A 22972-nucleotide genomic window follows, 5' to 3' on the forward strand; every position below is an offset into this window, starting at 1 on the left:
GGGGTACCGGTGGGAGAGAGCGGGGGCTACCGTGGGATCCCAGGGGAAGATACTGGGGGTCTCGTCAGGAGATATCGGGGATCCCGAGGGGGGAGGGGGGGGAATGTCGAGAGTATCCCGGGGGGGGAAGATATCGGGGGGTCCCGGGATACCAGGGGAAGATACCGGGGCGATCCTGTGGGGATATGGGGGGGGGAGGTGGGTCCGTGAGGGGGTCCCGTGAGGAGATCTCAGGGGTCCCGGGGGGATATCGGGGCGACCCCGTGGGGATATTGGGGGGGGGGGGGTGTCCGTGAGGGGGTCCCGTGAGGGGAGGGGTGGGGGGGGGCGCGCTAACCGGCACGTGCCCCAGCGGCAGCGGCGCGCGCGGCCATTGGCCGAGGCGGCGGCCAATCAGCGGGCGCGGCTGTTTTGCCTCGGAGGCGGAATAAAAAGCCCGGGGTGGGAGCGGTGCGGAGCGGAGCGGGCGCGGCACCGGCGGTGAGCGGGGCACGACACCGGGCACGGCGGGGGGGACGCCCCGGGGGCCGCCGTGGGGTTGCCGGGGCTGAGGGGGTTACCGGAGCGGCGTGGGGCTTGCACGAGAGAGGGGCAGTGGGGAGGAGGGGGTGCGTGGAGGGATTCAGGCGTGGGAGTGGCAGGCGGCGGAGGGAGAGGGGATGGAGAGGGGAAGCGAGGGCGGGGGGCCGGATGGCGAGAAGGGAAGGGGATGCTGCGGGACTGTTCGGGGGTCTGGGATGCAGCGGGAGGTGATGTGGGGAGTGGCTGTGCCGGGGGTCACTAGGGGGGTGGCTGGCAGCGGGGACAGCGGGCTGCGGCTCTTGTCGCAGAGGGGATGGCCGGGCTGGGCAAGGATAAGGGGGCTGCGGGTGCAGGGATGAGGAAGAGGAGGAGGAGGCGATGGAGGAAATGCGTTGTGGGCTGTGCTGGGGCAGCGGGCCTGCGCTGTGGGTGGGGGGGTTTGGGGGGGCTGCAGGCTGGCTTGCAGGGCAGGGGGTTCTGAACCGGTTCCTGTGGCTGGAAGGGAGCCCTGACCTCCGGGCATCACTGCAGGGAGCTGAGTCAGACCCCGGTCCCCCCAAAGCACCCGATGCTGGGGTCTCCAATAAGGGAGGCTCTCCTGGCTGGGTGTGTGGCCAGCTGCTTTCCCCACAGCCCGGGCTGAGGTGTGCTTGGGCTGGGAAAACTTGTCTCAAAGGGCCCCCTTTGTGCCTTGTGCTCCCCAGGGTTGCCTCTTAGACAGGTGTGTTCCCAAATTTGCTCGCCCCCGTGGGCCCCAGGGACTGGGACAAGTGGAGCTGGACACAGTTAATGCAGCTCCAGCATCTGGGGCAGTCTGGAGATATCACTGAGCTGCAGTGTCTCCCAGCTGGTTGGTCTGGCAGGCAGCAAAAAGTGCTCCTTGGTGAGCCATTGGTAGTATAAACTGCATTTATAGAACCCTCACAACACCTTCCAGAGCAGGTCTGTGCTTTTGCATGGGGCAGAGCAGACCTGGTGGGTCTCTGAAGCCACCTCTGGGGATGTGGGGCTGTGTCCTGCACTGCCTGATGGCAGTGGGGACATCAGGGTGCTGGCTTGTAGCACTTATTGCCCCAGTGCCTCACCACTGAGCTGCCTGCCCCTGCAGGGGCAGTGGGCTCCAGGCTGTTTGCTGCAGTTTCATACCAGTTGCTCAGGAAGTGGAACAGAGTCCTTGAGCAGGGCCCCATGTCACCCACAGTGAGCACCCCAGGGGCTCTTCCAAGGGCACCTGTGCCTTCCCCCATCCCTCCAGGTCGCTTGACAAGCTGGTACCTGCAAGAACCAGTTCTGCACCCGAGTCCCTGCCATCCAGCACGGCAGCTCTGCCCGGCTGCTAGCGAGGAGATCCCTCAAACCACAGGGGTTTATTCTGTGCTTTCTGAGCAGCGTGTGCTGCCCGTGTGGACTCACTGGGTGTTGCTCCCTGCAGGTTGAGGCTGTGAAGGAGGAGGAGGGCATCCCCAGCAGCCATGGCCCCCACGCTGGCCACGGCGCACCGGCGGCGCTGGTGGATGGCGTTCACGGCCATCATCGAGAACCTGCTCTTCTCTGCTGTCCTGCTGGGCTGGGGGTCCCTGCTCATCATGCTGAAGGCAGAAGGCTTCTATTCCTACCTGTGCTACGGGTTAGGTAAGTGGAGAAGTCGCTGCTGAGGTTTGCTGGTGTGGTTCTCTGTTTTAGGGGGGTGTGGAGCTGGTTGGAGGAGGGCTGGGGTGAGTCAAGCCCAGGAGAGAAGGAAAAGGGATTTGTGCTCATTCCTAAAACCAGTGGCATCCTTGTGATGGTGCAGTGTGCCTGTAGGTGCTGCTGCTTTGTAGGGTGTTTGGGAAAAGGAGCTTTAATGATGGGGTAGAGCTTTTCAGAATGGCCTGTTTCACTTGGCCACAAGTTCTTCCTCTGCAAGGGAAGGCTGGATGGGCTCTGGAGGAGGATGATTTGTGGGGAGGGTGTCCTGAGTTTATAAGAGAAGCTTTGTCCTTAATGGTGAGAAAACAAGGAGCATGGGTGGCAATAATATCAAGGTAGTCCAGTGCTGCTGAGAAGTTGCAGAATTAAATATTACTGATCATTCCTCTCCTCCTTCAAGCACCCAGATGTGCTCAAACGAGGCTGTGTTTCTGTGAGGGCTTGAGATTTACCTTCTGCTCCAGCCAGAAGTGACTGTCCCTCTTGCAGACACAGCCTGGAAAAGGAGAGAGAGTTTCGTGATGTGGGAATGGCAATGCTGGGAAAACAGCCTGGAGGTGGACATGTATCCCCAGCCTGGGCATGGAGAGAATTGTGCGTCCCACAGTGTGTTTGGGTGGTCAATGGGGTTAAAAGGAGCCCCAGGGTAAAGGTGTGGTGTGGATTTGGAGAGCTGCTGTGGTGACTGAGGGTTTCCATGTGCTCAGAGAAGGGAAGGGCAGAGTGAAGAGAGGCAGTTTGGGCTCTGTCCAGGGATGTGTGATGGAGACTGAGATTGGATCAGCCCATCTGGGGCTGGTGGAGGAAGCAGCTTGTGAAAAGAGTTGGAAATCAGTGCTTGGACCTTCAGTGAATAGTGGGGAAAATTGAGGTGTGGAGAAACGAAGTCCAGACAAAGGTACCTGTCAACAGGCTGTGAAGATACTTTGGGTTTTGCTCATTCATCAGCTGCTTGTTATCTCCCTTGCTTTGTGTACCAGGGCCTGGGTTGGTCCACCTGGCAAACATGCATGTGTTTGAGTCTTTTATCAGCTGGAGCTTGGCAGTTCCATCCTGAGCTCTGTCCTCAGGGCAGTGCTCCCAAACTGTGTCACTCGGGTCCCCAGGAGCACTCCTGTGCTTGAGGGAGACTTCCTGGTGCCTGGAGACCTTGCAGGACTTCTGGTCAAGGCTACTGTGTTCTGTCCTCATCGTGGAGACTTTGTCATAGGCCTTTGTAAGAGATCACATTAAACCCATCAGGTGGAGACTTTCTGTCACCCAGATAAAGCACGAGGCAGCTGATAAGCAAACGCTGACTGTCTCTGTGAGCAGGCATTTTCTTGTCTGCTTCCTGAGATGTGCTTTGCTGACAAGAACTTCACTTGGGGCCCACCTCCTTTTGCTCTTTGCCTTGGCTGCTTTCAGTTTGTCCCCAGTCACTGAGGTTCACTTCGTTTCTCACTCCCGTTCACCAATCTGTGGCTTTTCTGGCTCTCCCCGAGGGAGTGCCCATGCCCACAGACCACAGGGAAGATGCAAATGTTTGGACTGCTGTGAAATTGCTGCCCTGGGGGCTAAACTGCTCCCTCCCAGTGGCCAACCTGTGCCCTGAGGCAAGAAAGCTCAGTCCCTGAAGAAATTTGTGAAGTCAAGTGTTCTCATTGTCCTCAAGTATCTGGCCTTCACTTCTGAACGCATGGCTTGTGATGAGCCCTGGGGACATTCATCCATGCTGACTCACTTTCCTTTCTCTGTTTTGGTCCTCACTGCAAGGGTTTTGTGGGGAAGACTCTTGGCTCCAAGTGTGTGGAGACTCTCAATGACCAGCCCTAAAATGAGTTTTCCCTTTGCTGGCATTAGGTTGACCCAGTGATTGCCTTTTTCAGTGTAACCTATTGAATCCTGCAGCCAACTTGGCTGGGAGGTCGGTGCAAGCAAACCATGACTAGTAGCCTTTGGGCACTTGTTGTTCCTAATGCTGCTGTGGGCATGTAAGTATTGCAAAGGAAGAAAAATAGAATTTTCCTAATGAGCCAAAGGTTCTTGGCAGGGCTTTTGGTTTGTCAGCAAAAGCTCTTGCACTTTGTGATGCTTTCCAATGAGAGGCAAAACTAGACCTTGTCCCTTCTGCAGGCTCTTCTCTGAAGGTGTAACAGCAGCTGCCCAGAAAATGCTGCAGTTCATGAAGGACTCCTCATCTCCCTGTTGAATCCCTCACTTGCCTTGCTTGCCCTTGGCTCCTCGTGTTGGATTTTACTCAGCCATTGTACAAATGCAGAGTCCAATGGACCCTTAACTCAGAAACATGAGGGTGGAGATAGACACCTGGGGGGAAAAAAAAAGTCCAAAATAGCAAATTTTTAGAGCACTTGTGCAACAGGGCCACCTCCTGAGAGGTATGTCTGAAATTCGCTGACAAGGAGCCTGGTAGTAGCACTTTGTTCCCATTTTAATTTTACTACACTACTACTTGGCCTTTAACCAACTGAAGCAGCATCTTTTTATTCGGTGGAAATGCTGACTCCACAGTCTTTATCACGGTTCTGGGCCTTATCAGCTCTTGGGGAATTTGATCAGTCCAGGGCCTTGCCTTGCTGTGATGTTTCGAGGATCGGGAAGCTGAAGGCTTGGGTCTGAAACAGGCTTTAAAAAAGAAATGTCCTGAACTTGATAATCTGCTCACAAAGAGCAGAGATAAGAGGCACAGAGGGCTTTCCTCTAAGACAGGGCTGCAGAATACCAAAGGGATGATAAGCTAATTCACTTACACTGAGTTAATGAGCCCTGACGTAGTCATAGGAGGAAGGTGCTGTTGTACAGTTCTTTTTGCTTATTTATCTGAGCTCTGGGTGGGGAACTTTCAGTCTGAAGGTCCCCACAATCTGGGGAGATATGACAGCTACCATTTGTGGCAGGGCTGCGCACGTGAGGCTGTAAACAGGAAAAGAATGAAGGTGGTAAACAGTCGCTTTGTGCAGGAAACACAGTGTGCTGATCAGCAGCTGTCGTGGGAAGGTGCTGGCTGAGAACAGCTGCAAAATGAAACCACAGCTGGGGAGTGGAGAGTTGAACTGAGACTCTGCCTTGGTCATATGAAGATTTCAGGCACCCAGAGAGGGGGGTCCTGGAAGGGCAGGGAAACCCGAATAAATTGCTTTTGCAGTGGTACAAAGCAAGAACATCTCCTCCCAGTTCCCAGAAGTATGACACCATCCTGAAAAGAGAAAACATGTTCTTATGTGGGCAGACTGCAGAATCAGTTGTTTGCACATGTCTTTCAGTGTGCTATTTTTTTAAACCAATACTCACAGTTCTTTGCCCTTGATTTCTGTCTTTTTTTTCCCCTCCTTTTCTTTTTTTTTTTTTTCTTTTTCTATAAAAAAGAGGAGGAAGATGGGGGTGTGCAGGCTGTGACAGAGCTATTGTCAAGGTGGCTGGGGGTGTCTTGCCTGTTTGACTCAGTCTGATCCATAAAATCAGATGAAAGGAAAGCTGCTCTCTGCCATCTGAGATGGCAGTCACTCCTGGAAAAGGCAGACTCGTTCCTCTGGTAATGTGGTGTGTGTGTGCCTGGGATTTGAAGAGGTCGGTAAAGAGCAGTTAATGATTGACCCTCGAATGGAACCTGCAGCACTTAATTTGGGAAAAAGGATGGCTTTGAATGTTCCAGCCTGAACAAATCCCAGCGATGATCTTGACAGAAATGATTACCCAGGCAGCCTTCTCCTCCACCTAAGCTGTCATTCTTTAAATAGTAACTTGAACTACTAATTGGGCAGTAGAAATCCTGCTGCTTGTGTGGGGAGTGCTGTAAAAATAGGCAGCAATGTTCTTGTAATTGCTGGTAAAGACTTGTAGCTTCTACTGGCTCGTCGGTGAGGCAGCAGTGAGTGAGCACAGCCTCTGTGCTGCTGCCTTGCCCGGGTGTCACACCTCGTGTGCTGCATGCAGGTGGACTTGGCAAGAGGATTTGGGGAGGGCAGCACCGTGGGCACAGAGCCAGCCCTTCCCCAGAGCAGTTTTCCAGATGGAGCCAGGCACGTAGGAGATTTTCCTGGGAGTGCGGCGTGCGCCGGTCTGGAACGGGATCTGAGCTGTGATTGAGGGGAAGCTGCTGTTTGCTGTAACCAGGTGCATTAGGTAGGTGAGTAGTTAGGCAAGTCCTCTGCCCATTAAACCCCTCCTAGCTGCATGTCCTGTGCTGCCACTTGCTGTCCTGTACCAGCGAGCTGCTGGCACTCAAATCCCTGCTCGTGGATGAGACGGCTCTTGGCTGGACCTTGTGCCTGCTGCACACACCTGCAGCCCCTCCAAAATGTTCTATTTATGGAGGTGGCTCAAAGGATCAGAGGATGTCAGGGTGCCAAGGGCTGTTGGAATCATTTCCATTACGCCTCAGTGGATCTTCTCTTGTTGCTCAGGGGCTGCTTCTATTTTCACAAACAATTTGTATTTCCACATAGCGCTGTTGCCTGGCCCCTCCTTGGAGCTGGCACCGAGCAGCTGTAAACAAGGTGGTTGGTACAGGCAGGGAGTGAAGTTTGGTGTCCCATTCCCAGTCTTCCAGTGTTCAGAAAGGGGCAAATTTCCTTGCTGCTCAGAAGCTGTGTCCTTGTCACCTCATGCACACTCGTCATGGGAGGGCCAGCAGGTGTGGGCTGTGTGAGCTCCTTGGGGATGTGCAGCAGCTGAACACATCAAAACACGAACAGGAATTTGTATTCTCCAGCTTTAAAGGCTGAGTATTCCTCTTTGGAGATCTCTTTGTGGGGGGGGTTATCCAGGCTTTAACACGTGCAGCCAGAAGTTACAAGGTCACTGCACTGCTCGTGTCCCTCCACCCTCCCCTCAGCAGCTGAGCCATCTCTGGAGAGAGCTGACACAGGAAAACTGCTACTACTTTGTCAATTCCACTCCCCCTCCTTGTTTTCCCGAGTTTCACCTCTCACCCACATCTGTTTCCTATGAATTTATCTTTGTGGAGAGCCCAAAAGCCTTGATGCTGTGGGTGAAAACTGCAGAGCGCCTCCCAAAGTCTGTCCAGGACTGATTTCTAAGGATGTGACTCGGGTGCCTCAGGCTGCAGTGCTGCCCTCCCTGCAGAGGAGATGCTGCTGGTGGCACAGTGTGGCATTTTGGGGACATTTGTTGCTTACTCTGGCTATCCATGACTAACAGGACAAGAGAAGGGACAGATTAAGTTATCAATCAGGAGCACATGGCAGTGGAAAGGAACACAGGCTGTTTGAAACCATCTAAGCAAAGATGTTGGTGGGAGCATTGTAAATGGGGAGAAGTGCCCTTTCCTTCCCTGGAGTGCTGGGAGGGGACAGAGGCAGCTCCAAGGCCTCAGATATCAGTGCTTGAATTCCTGCTGATACCTGATGGCAGGAAGGTGGAGCAAGGTTTGTTTGCAGTGGACACAAAGCTGGGCAGGGTGGTTTGGGGCAGCTGGGAGAACCAGGGTGAAACCAGTAACTGTAAAGGGGCTGAGGCTTGGGTAGAAAGAAGGGAAGTGCAGAGTGGGGCTGTGTTACCTCCAGAGATAACACAGAGCAGCCATGGGGATCTCCCCCAGCAGCCACAGCAAGCTGTGAATGGGAAGCCACTTGCACATGAGGGATTCCTGCTAATTAACTAAACCAACCAGGGCTTCCTGGGAATCTCCAGTCTCACCGTGCTGGTGGTTATGTCTGTGACTACTCTGTCTGTTCCTCCTTTAGTATTGAACTTTGTCAGATCAATTATTAAATATGAAGGAGAGTGTTTTATATCACTGGCTTGCAGCAGCAAGAGAGCAAGTGCTTTGTCATAGCAGCAAAGGCTCCAGATGAGTGTTGGGAGGAGGAGAGCTGGAGTGCACTGGAGCTGTGAGTTAATGGAAGTCTGAAGGCACACAACTCACTCGAGGAGTTGTGAGCAGCCTTGGGATAGGCATGTAACAGGAGAGTTGACATGAGGCAGTAAAAGGGAACCTCTTTCATTTTTTTTTTTTTTTTTCTGAGCTGGCCTGTTTCTGTCTCAGTTACACAACGTGGGCTCTGTTCAGCGTGGGAGTTTGCATGCAGAGTTCCTCATGTAAGGGCAAGACCAGAAAGCTGGGGATATAATTGATCTGTGTGACCTAAACCTATTTTGAAAGAATAGAAAATGCTAATTGCGGGGCAGGAGTTAAAGATGAATCAATCCTTGGTAAAAACAGAGAAGGCAGGTGAGCTGCCAGCCCCCCTGGGAACAGGACAGTTAAATCCAGGAAGGATTTTTTAGAGCCAGGGCAGTCAAAGCAGGGTGGCTACTGCAAAGCCATTCTTCATCCTGATGCCTGCAGTGAGGGTAGGAAGCTTTTCATTTGAGCAGGCTGTGCTTAGTGCCAGGCCTTGTCAGCCTGGTGTCTGGAACCAAAATAACTGATTTGGCTGTAGCTGTCGTTAGTTTTGTTAGGGAAAGGATCTCTGAGAACATGACAGCTGTAGATTAGGAGGACCTTATTTTTGTATCCCTTTGGGTTTGGCTGGGTTTAGTCTCCTGTAATTGCCAGGCCCTTGCTGTATAGTTGTTTTAATAACTGAATGAATCTCCATCCTTAGGTTTTTACCCTGCTGCTGCATGGGATACCTGTTCTCCTGGGTGCTTTTTCCTGCTCAAAGCAGAGCTCATCAGGTTTTCCTCATCCTTCTGCTGTTCTGCTTCTCCATTTCTAAATGATTAGAATAAAAACTGGACCGTGGAGGGCGTATGCCCAGCTGGGCTTTTCCCTTCCCTCCTTCCTGCTTCAAGCCTCACCCTGATACAATGTCCTCTCTCACCCCATGCAGAGACCACCACCAACAGCTCTGAGCTGGAGAACAGTACAGATTCAGAGCACAAATGGCCTTCCTGCAATGCCCAGGACGAAATGCTGAACTTGGCCTTCACCATTGGCTCCTTCCTGCTCAGTGCCATCACTCTGCCCTTGGGAATTGTCATGGACAAGTACGGCCCCCGCAAGCTGCGCCTGCTGGGCAGGTGAGTGTGCAGGGCTCCATCCCCACCCTGCCTGGCTGCTCTGCGCTCCCTGAAACCTTGGGAAGAGTCTGAAGGGATGGGGCTAGGGTTTGCACAGGACAGCAGAGCGGCTCTGGGGTGATTTCAGCCAGCACAGTGAATTGCTCCATAAGGGAAGGGCCTGGAACTCCGTGTCCACACTTCAGCTCTGCAGTGCTGCTCTGTGATCCCTGTCCAGATGGGGCCTGGAGGAAGAGCGGAGTCATTTGTGAGTCAGGGAGGGTAGCTTTCTCCTTGGGCTGGGAGCTATGTCCTGAGAGGCACAAAACCAAGATGTTACATCATTGTTTGCAGGCTGGGGAGTTAACTCGGGGATAAACATGTCCTGTTGCCTTTCCCAGGGCCCTTCTCTTCCATGTGGTGTGTGTTGCTTTCTGCCTCAAACAGTGAGGTTGTCAACTGCTTCTGTCATGGATTAATGGCTAGTGACTCATGGATTAGGGATTAGTGACTTTTGGGATCACTGGACCCCAGCACTCTTTTAACTGTCACAATTTTAATGCAGTGACCTTGATTAGAAACCAAACTGGCCTGTGGGCAGAGTGGGAAAAACAGGGCAAGTCTCTGAGTCAGACCCTACCAGAGAGGAGTTGAGTGCTGGGACTCAGGACAAAGGCTGCTGCTGCTGCCTTTGGTCACCCTGAGGTGAGGGCTGGAAAAACTCTGTGCTGGAAAACCAGTGGGAATTTGGGTCTGGACAGAGCTGTGTCAGTGCTGGGAGAAAAGGTTCCTGCCCCATCCCTTGTGCAAGGCTTGCCTGCAATACTTGTTGCCACTAATACTTGGGTATTTCCCTGGATTTCTCTTTCCAAAGTGCCAGCTTCCCTCTCTCTTACAGCAATTGCCCTGCTGAGGAGGTGGAAGCAGCTGTAATCTAGTGTGGGTAAGGCTGTTTGTGAGAAACTCATGGCTCTGGTTCCCTTTCAGTGCCTGCTTTGCCGTGTCCTGCGTGCTGATCGCGTACGGTGCCAGTAACCCTGACTGTAAGTTGGCATCTTTCTGCTGAGCTGGGAGCATTTCAGGGCTGTGGTTTGGGCTTTTTGGGGAAGCAAAGTTCAAACTGTCACCCCCTCCTCCCCTCCAGTGCAGTACTGGGGTCTTGCTGGGGACACAACCCAAGCAATCTGCCAGCCTGAGGGAGCCAAGTGGCTCTGGGAAGGGCTGGTGTTTCACAACACCAAGTAGAGAGTGTAGCAAGGGCCAAACGTCTGAGATGCCCAGGTCTCTTAGTTTTGTGTTTGGGCAGGGCCAGGCCCTTTAAAGGAGCAGTTCCAAACGAGTTCATGGCTTTTCCAGGGTTGGGAAATGGGTAATAGCTCACAATGTGTAATTGGCTTTTTTGCCAGAGGTAGATGGAGCTTGCTCCTCAAGAGCAGATAGTGAGACACTTTGGATTGTTTGCTCAAGTAAATCTTCCTTTTGAGACCCATCAGACAAGCTGGATGAGCAAGTCTGATCATTAGAGAAAAGGGACCCTTCCATCCCATCCTGAGCTGTGTCTTGGAGGAGAGCCCTGTCCCTCCCAGTCTGTGTGGCTGGGGAGATGGGTGCTGGGTCAGGAACAGTGTGACATGTCCTGAGGGTGTTGATCCACTGAGGTTTTCACATGTCAGGACCAAAGCCCTCAGGGCTCTCTCTCCTTTCCCTCTGCACCCCAGTGGAGCTGAGGGTAGGTTTTTTTTTATTGTTGCAGCTCTGTCTGTGCTGATATTCATTGCCCTGGCTCTGAATGGCTTTGGTGGGATGTGCATGACCTTCACATCACTCACGGTAAGTGAAGAATTACTACCTGACTGTTTTATCCTTCACTGTGGCTGTGAGCTGGGCTGGCAGGCAAGAACAGAGTGGATCTTCTGCCTGTGGCTTGAATAGCACGTGTTTGTGTTTGGTACAAAGGGTCAGTCACCCTTGGGAATGAGTCCTTGGTTGTTATTCTAAAGCTTGTTTTCCCCAATCCTTTTTTTTTTTTTTTTCACCTGCCCTTTGTATCTCAGGTGAAGGTGGGGGGATGAAAAAAAGGAAGTGTTTTTGTCTAGGATCATAATGTGCCTGTACATGCAGTGCTTAGCTGCTTGGCACAGGCTGGATGTGTGTTTGCACTGGATTTAGCATTGACATAGCACAGGAGGAATCAGCAGGGCACAAACCCTTGCAGCTGGGTATGACCAGCTTTCTGCAAGCTCAGTTTGCATCTCGCCCCAGGAACATGGTTCTTTTTGACCACAAAAGGTTTTGCTTTTCAGAAGGGTGAGAGTCCCTCACAGACTTCCTTAGAAATGCTGTTGTTGCTGGGTGTGCACAGCCCACTTGGATATGCTCAGGATTGCATGGAAAGCTTTGGTCAACAACTGTCAGCTGGATCTCTGCGTTTTGGGGTTCTTTCTGCCTGGAGGCAGAAGCAGTATCATTCTCCAAATAACTGCTTTATTTTCTGCCTCATTACCCTGATTGTTGTCAGTGTGGCTCAAACAGGGCTGGGTGGAAAGTCGCCCAGAAAACAAGCCTGGGAAGCACTGGGTTTATTTATTTATTTTTTTCCCCCTGAGCTGTAGTTGAAAACTTTCAGATTTGAACTGCACTACACTGAACTTGCTGTTGAAGTAAAGCTTCCTGTTAAAGTTACCTCTAATTTAACAGGGCTTAGACACTGGCTGAAGTCCTGAGACCTAAATTTGGCAGAGGCTGGCTTTAGAGAGCACTCTGTACCGTGGTGCTGCTGCTGTTGCTTTCATATACTGAAAGCTTTTAGAACTCTGTGCAGATGTTGCTCTCTCCTTCAAATGTGGTGTTCTTCACTGGAAGCCTTGGCTGTGACCCCAGGGAGCTGTGGGGCAAATGTCATCCTGCTTCAAATAAAAGCAAGGAAAAGAAGAGCATATCACTAGTGCTGTGGGAGAGGAGAGGATTCCCATCCTGCTGTTGCCAGCATTGATTATTGTCTCTCTGGGTGATTATTAAGGGGTCACAGATTATTTTAGAACCACTGGTGATGATAGGAGTGAGGGCAGGATAGGGCAGGAATAGATTGGGTGTGCTGTGCTGTGGCTTTTAGCAGCAGAAGTAAGCAAAGCCACTTATTAGTGCCCTCATTAGTGAGCCAGTTCTGCAGTGCCAAGAAAGAGCAGCAGCAGGAAAAAGGTCAGATCCTCCAAGAGGAGATCCAAGCCTTGAGGAGGTCTGAAGGAGGCAGTGATGTTGTGAGGTCACACAGATGCCTCAGGTGGAGCCCATCCCCTCAGCATGTTCTGCATGGGGTGGCTTCAGGCCTGACTTCTCCAATCCACAGGCAGGTGTAGCTGCTCCTGCAGCTGCACGGAGGCACTTTGGTACCTGAGGCGTGTGAATGTGATTAAAAATAACCTAAAGTGGGAGGGAAACACTTCTTCACCTGCACCATGGTGAAGCTGTGCTGCTGCCTGTTAGAGCCAGCTGTATTTTGGTTGTTGGCAGCTTAAAGTTTTATCATTCTGCCTGCAAGCTGCACTTGGTGTGTCAAGAGCCATCTTCTGCTGTCCTGGGTGATACTTTGTGGATTCCTTCCAGCTGTGACCCCTGGAGACAGGCAAGGGAGGGACATGGGGACAGCTCATGGGCTGACCTGGTCTGAACATGCTGTGCCCCGCCTTGTACCCAGGAGGGGAGGGGCTGAACGCTGGAAGGGGACACTCAAAAGACCTTTGTAAGGGTGTTTAACACCGAGGAGATGAGCCCTGCTGGTCCCAGTGCCAGGGGAGCTCAGGCTGGCTGCCACAGGCACACACAAGTCACAGCAAGGTGACTCCCTGCTCCTGCCAGCTGCTGGTGACCTGAAGTGCTCCAGGAAATGGGTCAGACCCACTGGTGCAATGGTGCTTGGCCACCCCAGGCAGGTTTTGGTTGCTGCTTCGTGGCAGGGTGTCCCTGGAGCTCAGCTTGTGGGGCTCTAGGTGATCAAACCTCCAGGGACACGGTGTGATCTGGTGGCAGGGACCCTCAGACAGGGATAAAGGGGATCTCTGAGGATTAGAGCCTGGGACAGTGCTCCACAAAGCTTTTGCCTCTTGAGTTTAAAGCCTTTTTCAGCAACAAGTCCCCAGGGTATCATGAAAGCACATGGCAAGCTGTGGAGCCAAAACAAGCTGCTGTTCCTGGGTGCCTGGGCTGTGGCTTGGGGAGGAGGGGGCAGCCAGCAAACTCTTCCCGGTTCTGGGAACAAGGTCAGGCTGTGCCTGTTGTTAAAATGCAGAGGGGAGATTTCTGCCTCGTGACTTGGTCTTGGCCAATATAAAGTGAAGATTGGAAATGGAAGCAGATCTGTGCTGGTGGCTCTGACAGCAGCACAGGAATCTGGCGCTGGTTCTGCTCCGAAGCTATTCCATGCAAAGAAATAAACATGTGTGATAAATTACCACAAAGAGCCTTTTATAGATTGTTCTCTGTCCTGTTTTCCTTTCAAAGAATTACAGCTGCTTTGCTCTGATTTTCTGCTGCAAACAACCCCCTTTAATCAGAGGGGGGGACATCTTCTTTGCTTGGAAGTATTAGGAAAATTTTGGGCTCTGTGAGCTTTTGTTTGTTAGAGAATGAGAACAGGAGTTTCCATGTGCTTTGGGCAAAGGGGGCAGTTTGAGGCTTTCCTGCAGAACATATTTTTAGTGTAACTTCCAAATATACCCCCAATAGGGAAAACAAAGTTTAATTGAACAAAAATACCATTTTTCAGTAGTCTAGTTCTCCATGCCTTGATTTTTTTTTTTCTACTGTTTTTTCAAACAGTCCTTGCAAGAGGAGAGAAACAGCGTTCCGTTAGCAGCGTTGTGCTATCTTCTGTATATGGAATGTCTCCAGGGAAAAGCTGGAAAACAATATAAATTATTATAAACTCACTGTAGGGCAGATGAGGAAAAAAAAAATCTGCAAGAGGAAATGATTTCTCAGTTTAGGATTACAGACCTGCAATAAAGGACTCCCGTAAAAAACAGTTACGTGTGGCAACATTCACTGAGTGTCTTTGTGACAGGGCATAAAGCTAATAGTACAATGAGTATTAGTGACCTTTAAAACAAGAGGCTTAAGAGTTTCTGTCGTCATAGGTCTTGCAGAATTGGAGCTGTCATACCAGAATGGGCAGAAGTTAGTGGAGGAGTCACTTCTGGCCTGAGGGGATGAGATCAGAATGAGGATTAGATCCTTTTTGGTGGCAGAAAAACAAGGCTTACTTGCTCCGTGGCTTGTGTTTTTTGTTGGGTGGTTGTTTTTATTATTTTTCCTCCTCTCTGTGGTTTGTTTTTTCCAATGCTTGCTACTATAAAGACAGCATGAAATATGACTTGGTAAATATTGCATGTTATTTTTGTAGCTGGTCTTTAGACGAGACCTGCACAGGCGCTGCCAGTGCTGGCACTGAGTCTGAGAGGTTTTCTGGTCTTGAAGGGACTTTTCCCCCTTCATCTCCCCTTTGCCCCTCTCTTCCTTCCAGGTGCTCAAGTGTTTACAGTTTCTGCTTTGATTGGGCTGGATAAGACATTAAATCTCTTCTGCCCAATTTTTTTAACCTAGCTGCTTGCTTGGTGCCAAATTGGATTTGAGGAAATCTTTAGCCTTTCTAGGACTTCTGTTCCAATCAAGGCAGAAGCAGCCTTGGGTTCTCCTGCTCATGGCTGCCTGTTCTGTGTCTCCAGTAGCCCTCAGAGCAGGAGGATACACCTGGAAGTTCCTTGCCTGCTGTATGAAAAAGGCTTTTTGTGGACTCTGGATCTCTGGGGAAAACCAGCCGGAGCCAAGAAGCAGCTGTGTTTACGCAGCTCTTGCCCTGCCCTGAGCTCCCCCCAGCAGGAGCAGCAGTTTTGTTGTAATTTCTGGACATTATTTTGAGATTTGGGGTGTTTGTGATGAACCAAACACCCATCCTGGTGACAGCCACCAGCTCGTTTTGCTTCAGATATTCCACTCAGCAGATGCAGCTTTCTGGGAGTGTGTGTAAATTCAGTCCAAGCGCTTCCAGAGAGGAGGTTTGTTTTTTTTTTTTTTTTTTCAGCGCCTGGTAACAGACCTTTGGATCCTTGATCCTGTGTTTCCTGCCTGCAGCTCCCGGAGCAGCCTGCTGGCAGCTCTCCCGCATGCGGGGATCGGCAGCGATGGGTGTGGGGATGCTCCGCAGAGCAGCGCAGCCTCTCCTGCCTCCTCCTCCTGCTCCTCTGGGGTTCACGGGCAGCATCAGGCTCAGCACATCCTCACTGCTGCTCCCCAGCCCCCGGGGTTATCTGAGGACCTGGAGGCTGCAGTGCATAGGAAGCTCTGCAGTGAGGCCGCGGGGATGATAAACAGCCAGATGGGTCCCGGAGTGCTCCTGCACAGGAATACTTGCCTTGTAAACACGCCGTGACACGAGCCAGATTTGGTTGCCTTATATGCTGCTCCTGGGGTAGATGGATTTGTTTCTCAGCCCTCTGCAAGGGGGGGAGTGTGATGGCAGCATTTGCTCGCTCTGATATTCTCAGAATCGTTTTTGTTCAGCAGCCTCTTTGCACAGAGGGAAGGGCTGCTTGTGCTGCCAGTCCTAGAAGGCATCTGCAGTGTCCTGCTTTGAGGCCCTCTGAGGCTGACGTGGTAGTGATGCTCAAGTGGATTTGGGGAGTGAGTGACCCAAAAAAAAAAAAAGGAGGTGGGAGGGAAATCAGCCAGCCTGCAGCAGAATCTCTGCCCATTGACCAGCTTCAGGAGGTATCAGCCCAGCTCTCCACAGCCTGACAGCTTCAGTGCTTCTCCCTGTAATTTCCAGTTTCCAGGACAGCGTTAGTGAGTGATGCAAACTTGTTCACTTCTGGTTGTTTAGGGAAACAGGGAGCTCTTCCTTTCCCAGGAGAGCAGGAAGGTCTCCCAGCTGTATCTGCCTTTGGCTCTTGAGTGGAAGCAGGGGCTAGTGAGCCATCCTGGGAGTGATTTTGCTGTTCAGGTGACAGAAGTGGTTGCTGCTGTCTGTCCTTACTGAGAGCTTTGCTTTCCCAACAGATCCTTGCAGAACCAGCCTGGTGTGCTCTCAGCAGTGCCAGCACACCTGATGGGAGCCCAGGCACTGACGTGGGGTGGGTGGCAGGGGTAGCAATGTCAGGTGTCGCTTCCTGCAGAGCTCAGTAGCTGTGCTGAGCAGTAAATCCTTGGATATCTGGTGTTTGTGATTCCTTCCCTGCACCTAGCTCTGGGATAGCGTGCTGAGGCATCTGAGCCATCCCAGTGATGCAGAAATGATCAGCAGAGAGAGTCTGCTGCCACAGAAGGAGCCCTGGAGATGGCTAGAAATGGAAATGCAAGCAGCAGCACCGTTTGTGCTTGTCTCTATTCCTTCTTGTTATAACAGGAACTTTCTGGTCTGCTGCAAAGGATTTGGGTGCTGACCCAAGGTGCATGAACAAAGCTGGCAGTTCAAGGTGTTGCAGGGTGTGTTAAAGACTGTATCGAGTATCTAAAACCCTTGACAAAAAGGTGATAAATAGAGAAATTCGGCACATGTTTGTGGGAGAGGAAAAGTGGTGGCTACAGGTTTGGGGTAAGGAACTCTTTAAAGAAAGCACAAGAGCTGGAGTAAATGCTCCTGTGCTGAAGCTGAAGGATGCAAAATATGCTGTCAGTCTGGAAAGAAGTAGCGTCAGTAAGCACATAAATCTTGGATTGCAGACGTTCCCTGTCTCTGGAGACACCAGTGCAACCTGCAGAGTAATATCTTGAAGAGCTAAGTCATGCCTAAATAAAAGTGGCTGCTTCACATTCTGGTATCCAGGAGAATTAATCCTAAATGCCAATATCTTCTCGAGAAAGCCTCGTTCCCTTGGCAGCAACCTGTTTCAACTGCTTTTTCCCCTCTCTCCCCAGCTGCCCAACATGTTTGGTGACCTTCGTTCCACGTTCATTGCTCTCATGATTGGCTCCTATGCTTCCTCTGCTGTGACTTTTCCAGGAATCAAGGTGAGGCTGTGGGATCAAGGCTTGTGACTGGTGGCATTGTTCTGGTGCCTTACCTCATTTAGCAATAATGTGGCAAGAAAGAGGGACTATTTGCTTTTTTTAGGGATGTGCATTTGCATTTGCAAGATTCGGTTCCTGTCTGTATTAGAGACTTCCCAAGTGACCACCTCAAGAATGTAGCAGATAGAACATTTTAGAAGTGCTAAGTAGAAGTGAAAAACTAAAGTGTTTTTTTTTTTCCTTAGAAAAGGTTGTTTTTTTAATCTCTAAGTTATGTGTATATATATAAAATTCTTTTTAATACACACAAGTATGTATTTTATCTGTGTGATTGTCACCAGTGGTTGGGTTTGAACATTATTTATTGCAGGCAAATGGCACTGAAGGGACAAGAGATGGTCACTTAGACTGCCTGGGTGGATCACCTGGTTCTGAACCAGGGATGTTTCATTGCAGTCTCAGGTGTGCAGGGAAATTCCTGCTGGTTTTCCAAGAAAGTCCTTGTCACAAAATTGGGTTTTGTTACCACTTGAGTTTAACCCATTTTAAGTGGATCATGATGTTCTTTCCCTGTTCCTCTCAGACCTCATTGCAAGAATATTGAAGCATTTTTCTGCTCCTTTAATCAAAACCATATTCCCTTGTGATTCCCAGGTTATATATGATTTTGGGGTCTCCTTCATCCTTATTCTGCTTGTCTGGGCAAGCTGTGCAGGACTCGTTTTCCTCAACTGCTTCTTCAACTGGCCCCTGGAGCCTTTCCCAGGACCAGAAGACATGGACTACTCGTAAGTCTCCGCGCCTAATCCCTTTCCTAATCCTCTAGGAAGAGCTGGCACAAAGAATTCAGAGGAGTAGACAGGGAACCCTTTGCATGTTGTTTATTGCTGCCACCTCTTAGGCTGAGGATTTCTGCCTGTCGTTAGCATGTGAATGAATACCTGTGGAAAGTGGAACTTCCCAGACTGGGGAATTAGTTAGGAAAAACCATCTGTTCCTGGTCAGAAGTATTTTTATATTGATTTATGCCAAGTTGGCCCAGGGAGAGTATCTCAGTGTGCTCTGGATTGAAACCATTTGTGGGTCTGTAATGGAAACCAGTGCCTTAAATCCACAAACAGCCTTTCTGACTCCTGCAAATGCTGCTTCCTCTGACTCCTGACTCTGTGTTGCAGCTCTCATGCTCTTTGCTACCCAACAGGGTGAAAATAAAGTTCAGCTGGCTGGGATTTGACCACAAAATCACTGGGAAGCAGTTCTACAAGCAAGTGACGACCGTGGGGCGCCGGCTGAGCGTGGGGAGCTCCATGAAGGGCCCCAAGGAACCAGCAGCTCTGCAGGAGAACAACAAGCTATGTCTGTCTACAGTGGACCTGGAAGTGAAGTGCCAGCCTGACAGTGCAGGTGTGGTTCTGTGGGTGCCCCAGGGTGCTGGCACAGGCCTGTTGGCCTCCCTGCACTGCTCCAGATCTGTTTGGAAGGGAGCAATACGTGATCCAGGTGCTGCCAGGGCCTCGTGCCAGCCACCAGGGCTGGAACACAAGTTATATAAGGGGTCCTGTCCTTGTGTCCTTCCCCAATACAAATGGTGAGGCAAGTGGTGAGGACAACACGTGGGAGCTGGTGTGGCTCCAGGGGGACAGGGCAGGTGGTCACTGCTGGCTCTTAGGTGGGTTGTTGTCATCATGACCAAGCCTTCTTTATTCAGGGGCATCATAGAATGAGTTGACTCGAAAGGGACCTTAAAGATCATTTAATTCCACCCCTTCCACCAGAACACTTTGCTCAAAGCTCCGTCCAACCTGGCCTTAATGGTGAAAGCAAATGGTTTGATGATTCTTTTTGTCCTAATCCAGTGAATCAGGGGACCCTTCTTTCCTGTTTCCTTGCCCCTAGCCAAACTCCAGGCATCTGCTGCTGTTGATTATGGGAGTGTGTAAGGCACCAGGTGAACTCCTTGGAGCTGCCACTGGCACTTCTAGCCAGGAGAGGAGCTCCTAGGCCAGAGGCAAAATTGTAAATGTTTGCCAGGGTGTACTGCCTTCTTCAGAGACTGTTATTCCTTCTGCAGCTACTCCCTCCTTCATGAAGAGTGTCTTCAGTCCCATCCTGCTGCTCAGCCTTATCACCATGTGTGTCACTCAGCTGAGGCTCATCTTCTACATGGGAGCCATGAACACCATCCTTGAGTTCCTGTCTGGAGACGAAAGTCAAGGTAGGGGAACCTCTGAAGGCCTTTACCTGCTGCCCTGGGGCTGGGAGCTGACCCAGACTTGCTCAGTGAAGGCAGAACAGCTGATTACTCAGCAGATACTCTGCACAGGGCACTCCATGGTGTCCAAGTGCACTGACAGCTGCTGGGAGGGTCCAGGGAAGGGCTGGAACCAGCCCAGCACAGAGGGGCAGCGAGGTAGACTCTTGAATGTCAAGCTAATTTTAGCCCTGTATCTGTCAAATGCTACCCCATGTTATTTCCCCACATAAGCTGTTGCAAGTAACCTCTGAGGGTGGACTCTGATAATTTTTATTTTAACTGGAAAACCTATTTCATCAGGTATTTGCTTAACTTATCCCAAGCAAGCAGAGAATGCAGAGCACCTGACTCTCATGAGTAGTGGTTGGACTCTGTGCCTCAGCCCAGCACCTGGGGGTGGGAGAAGGGAAGTCAGAACTGATTTTTGTGCAGCTTGGTGGGTGCTGGGGAGGCTCAGGGGTGCTCCCTGTGCTGGGTTCCCTGCATTTATAGTTCTCATGAAGTTCATGGAGCAAACAGGAAAGAGTACATTAGTTTACTGTCGAAAATACCCAGGATTGCAAAACAGGACTTAGCTTTTTTTTTTTTTTTTTTTTTTTTTTGGTTTTGTTTTTGTCCTTTGTAGTAAGATCCAGTTTGAACTTGTTAAATCTGGATTGCATGAAGCTGATAAATCAAGAGGCACTCCTCTGAAAACAGGAGTGAGCTCTGGGGGAGGGAAGGAAACTCAGGAAACTCCAAGTGCCCTGGCATTCCCTGAATTGCTTTGTTTCTTGAGCCTCTGACAAGCCTGCAGCATTTAGCTCTTCATCTCCTGGCTCAGGAGCCAACTTAGATGTTAAACAGCAAAAAAAGACAAACTTCACACTGCCTACCTTTCCCAACACTGCTTACTTTATAACTCTTGACACTGCCTTATTTAAAATTACTATTATTTTTACCCTGGCTTACTGTGCTAATTTAATTTTCCTTTATTTCCCTCTCCTCCCCTCCTTGGAATTTCAGAATTAATATTAACTATATAAGCTGCCAATTCTGCTTAGATCAAGCTCCTTGCTGAAACAGGGATTGTGCCCCTTGAGCATACTGCAATTTTTCTGTGCCACCTTTAAGATTTCTTCCTATTTTTTTCCCTTCCTCCCCCTGAATGTAGCCTGGGCTCATTGCAGTGCAGTCGCTGTCTTGGTGTTTCCATGGCATCAGCAAAACAGTGTTATTGTCTGGTCTCAGCAGTGTCAGGCTCTGCTGCAAGAGCAGTTCCAAGGCATGTGCAGCTCTCTAGAAATGTAATCTGTGTGTCCATCAGGAGAGGATGGGATGCTGCTCCCTGGCATTCCTCGTTCTTCCTGCGTTTGTTCTCTTGGGTGGGATTTGCTCAGAGAGCTCCCCCCACCTGCAGCTGCCCCTTGGGAACACTGAGGGAAGGAAGAGAAGAGCTGAGTCAAACCCTGCAAGTGTTGTTGTCAAAGGAAAGTTAAATATTCCCGGGAGCAGAACAGGAGAGAAGGGTGTGGGGAAAATCACGCAGATAAGTAGCAATGTCTTTGATTGCAGTGAGGCACAACATCCTTGAAAGTTCTCTCTGTTCAGGTTGTGGTGACTTAGACCTGTTAGGAAACCAAAAGGTGGAGAGAGCATTCAGCTTGTGGCTACTTATCTGCTGCTACCCCCCAAAAGATGAGGAAGAAGCTTAAGGGTTCATTCTGTAAATGACTGTGTAATTGTGTTGTGGGAAGGCAGGAGAGAGTAGACCTGTTATGCCCAGAACCTGAAATTTGTCTGTATCTTTCATAAATTGTCACCTTGTTCTCAAATGTGGTGATACTGAGAGACCTTGGAGAGAATCAGGGCTGGAAAACTCAACTGTGTGAGATTCATGTTCAGGGTAGTTTTGAGGGAAAAGCATCTAGAACAGGGAATGTAAAGGCTTGTGCCCATATGAGATTCCTTTGCTCGGTATTCTTGCTTTTTTTCCTTGGGAAAGAATAATTTTTAAGATGACAGATAAGCTGAGGGGGCCTTGTTTTGTAGCAGCTACTGCCTTTCCTCCTCTTCTCTTGCTGACCCCATAAATTTCACTCCCTAATTCAAGCTGGCCTCTGCCCTTGCTGTTTAGAGCCTAAGATTAAGTGTTCAGAGTAGCATAAAGAGGCAAAACATGACAGCATGGCTTGCTTCTTACCCTCTATTAAAAAATAACCAGACACCAGTAAATCAGCTCCTGCAGTGTTCATAGAGAGTGATGCCACCTGTTTCTCTTGGCTGCAGCAGTTGCTATAATGAGAGGGGATGTGGGGTCACCTCAGGGCTTGCCTTTGTGGGAGGAACGGGGCCATGAATGTGAAGTTTGGAGGTTGGAAGTTCCTCTCAGCTCCTTTGCCAGCAGCTGGAGCCAGGAAAAGATCACCAGGTGCCATGCTTGGGCACAGCTGGGGTTTGCTGCAACTGCCTAGAGAGGCTTGTTGGAAACTTTCTCTCCATTACCAAGTGGATTTTGGTGGAAATCCTGGCTGTACTGCTTTGGCTAGACTTAAAAATGGGAGGGTCAGGTTAAAATTTGAGCTGTTCTGCTTACAGGGCTCTAACTTGTGCTCTGTGCTGAGATGGGCAGTTTCAGAACTACATCCTTATTTCGGAGCTGTGGCACACCAATGACTCACCAGCCCTTTGCGTGGTGCCTCAGTCATCACATGGGCTGCCGAGAGGAAGTGGAAAAAAGCCTTGCAGGGTGGGGGAACTGCTCAGTAACAGGAGGAGATGATTTCTTTTTCTTCTGAGTGTGCTGGCATCAGCTTTCCCTTAGCAAGTCATGGAGACACTTCTCTCATTGTTAGCACGGAATTTTCATCACTGTGACCTTTTTAACAATTGCTCTGCAAATGCTGTGATTTATTTATTTATATATATATATATATATTTAATGTTAAAACTTTGATGTTGTCCCCTTTCTTCCTAACTTGTCCATTCAGCACAAACTGGGTTAGTCCACACCTTCCCAGCCTGATTGTCCTCACTGGAGCATCCCAGCTGGAGAAGCTGTAGCTGCAGCTCCCGGCAAGGCAGGAGAGGAGATGACTAAAGCAGGTCTGGCTGTGCAGCACACAAAGCTTATAAAAGCTTTTCCTGCCAGTCCTGCCCAGAATAAACCTCACTGCCACTAAGTGGGTGCCGTGTCCCCATTTTTTTGAGCCCGACATGCTGCTGCCCAGAGAATTCCAGTGCAGGATCAGAATGGCTGCAGGAAGTGTGCCCAGTATGTCCATTCTGTTGTCTGGAAGGTTGATGAATGGCTGGGTTTTTAATAAGAGAGGTGATCAATGGGATGGTTTTTGTCATATTTTTTTCTATTGCTTGGACTGAAAACTATTTTTAATATTTTTTGTTCCCCTGCAGTGGCTCTCTACACATCCATTTTTGGGGTCCTGCAGCTGCTGTGCCTGCTGACAGCACCTGTGATCGGGTGCATCATGGACTGGAAAATGAAAGAGTGTGATGATGGCTCAGAAGAGAATGAGGAGAACAACGCTGAGCAGTGCGTAG

At 50.3% G+C, this 22972-nt stretch overlaps 1 protein-coding gene across 4 annotated transcripts in view; it reads left to right on the forward strand.

Moving 5' to 3' along the window:
* The first annotated feature begins 461 nt into the window (after nt 1-461).
* Nucleotides 462-22972, forward strand: part of SLC43A2 (solute carrier family 43 member 2) — a 28152-nt gene continuing 5641 nt past the window's right edge. Inside the window, exons 1-10 of one of the 4 annotated variants that reach the window (XM_083875116.1) lie at nt 462-480; nt 1955-2154; nt 9009-9198; nt 10165-10220; nt 10931-11007; nt 17086-17178; nt 17833-17966; nt 18380-18582; nt 19250-19393; nt 22826-22964. In XM_083875116.1, the coding sequence (XP_083731242.1) occupies nt 1995-2154; nt 9009-9198; nt 10165-10220; nt 10931-11007; nt 17086-17178; nt 17833-17966; nt 18380-18582; nt 19250-19393; nt 22826-22964 (1196 nt within the window). In that variant the 5' untranslated portion in view covers nt 462-480; nt 1955-1994. Of the gene's footprint in view, nt 481-1954; nt 2155-5970; nt 6338-8506; nt 8527-9008; nt 9199-10164; nt 10221-10930; nt 11008-17085; nt 17179-17832; nt 17967-18379; nt 18583-19249; nt 19394-22825; nt 22965-22972 lie in introns of those variants that run through there. The other 3 variants (XM_083875118.1, XM_083875117.1, XM_083875119.1) reach the window with 3 other exon arrangements.

Source organism: Zosterops lateralis (assembly GCF_965231275.1).
Source record: "Zosterops lateralis genome assembly, chromosome: 19".
In the NCBI taxonomy this organism is placed as follows: Eukaryota; Metazoa; Chordata; class Aves; order Passeriformes; family Zosteropidae; genus Zosterops; species Zosterops lateralis.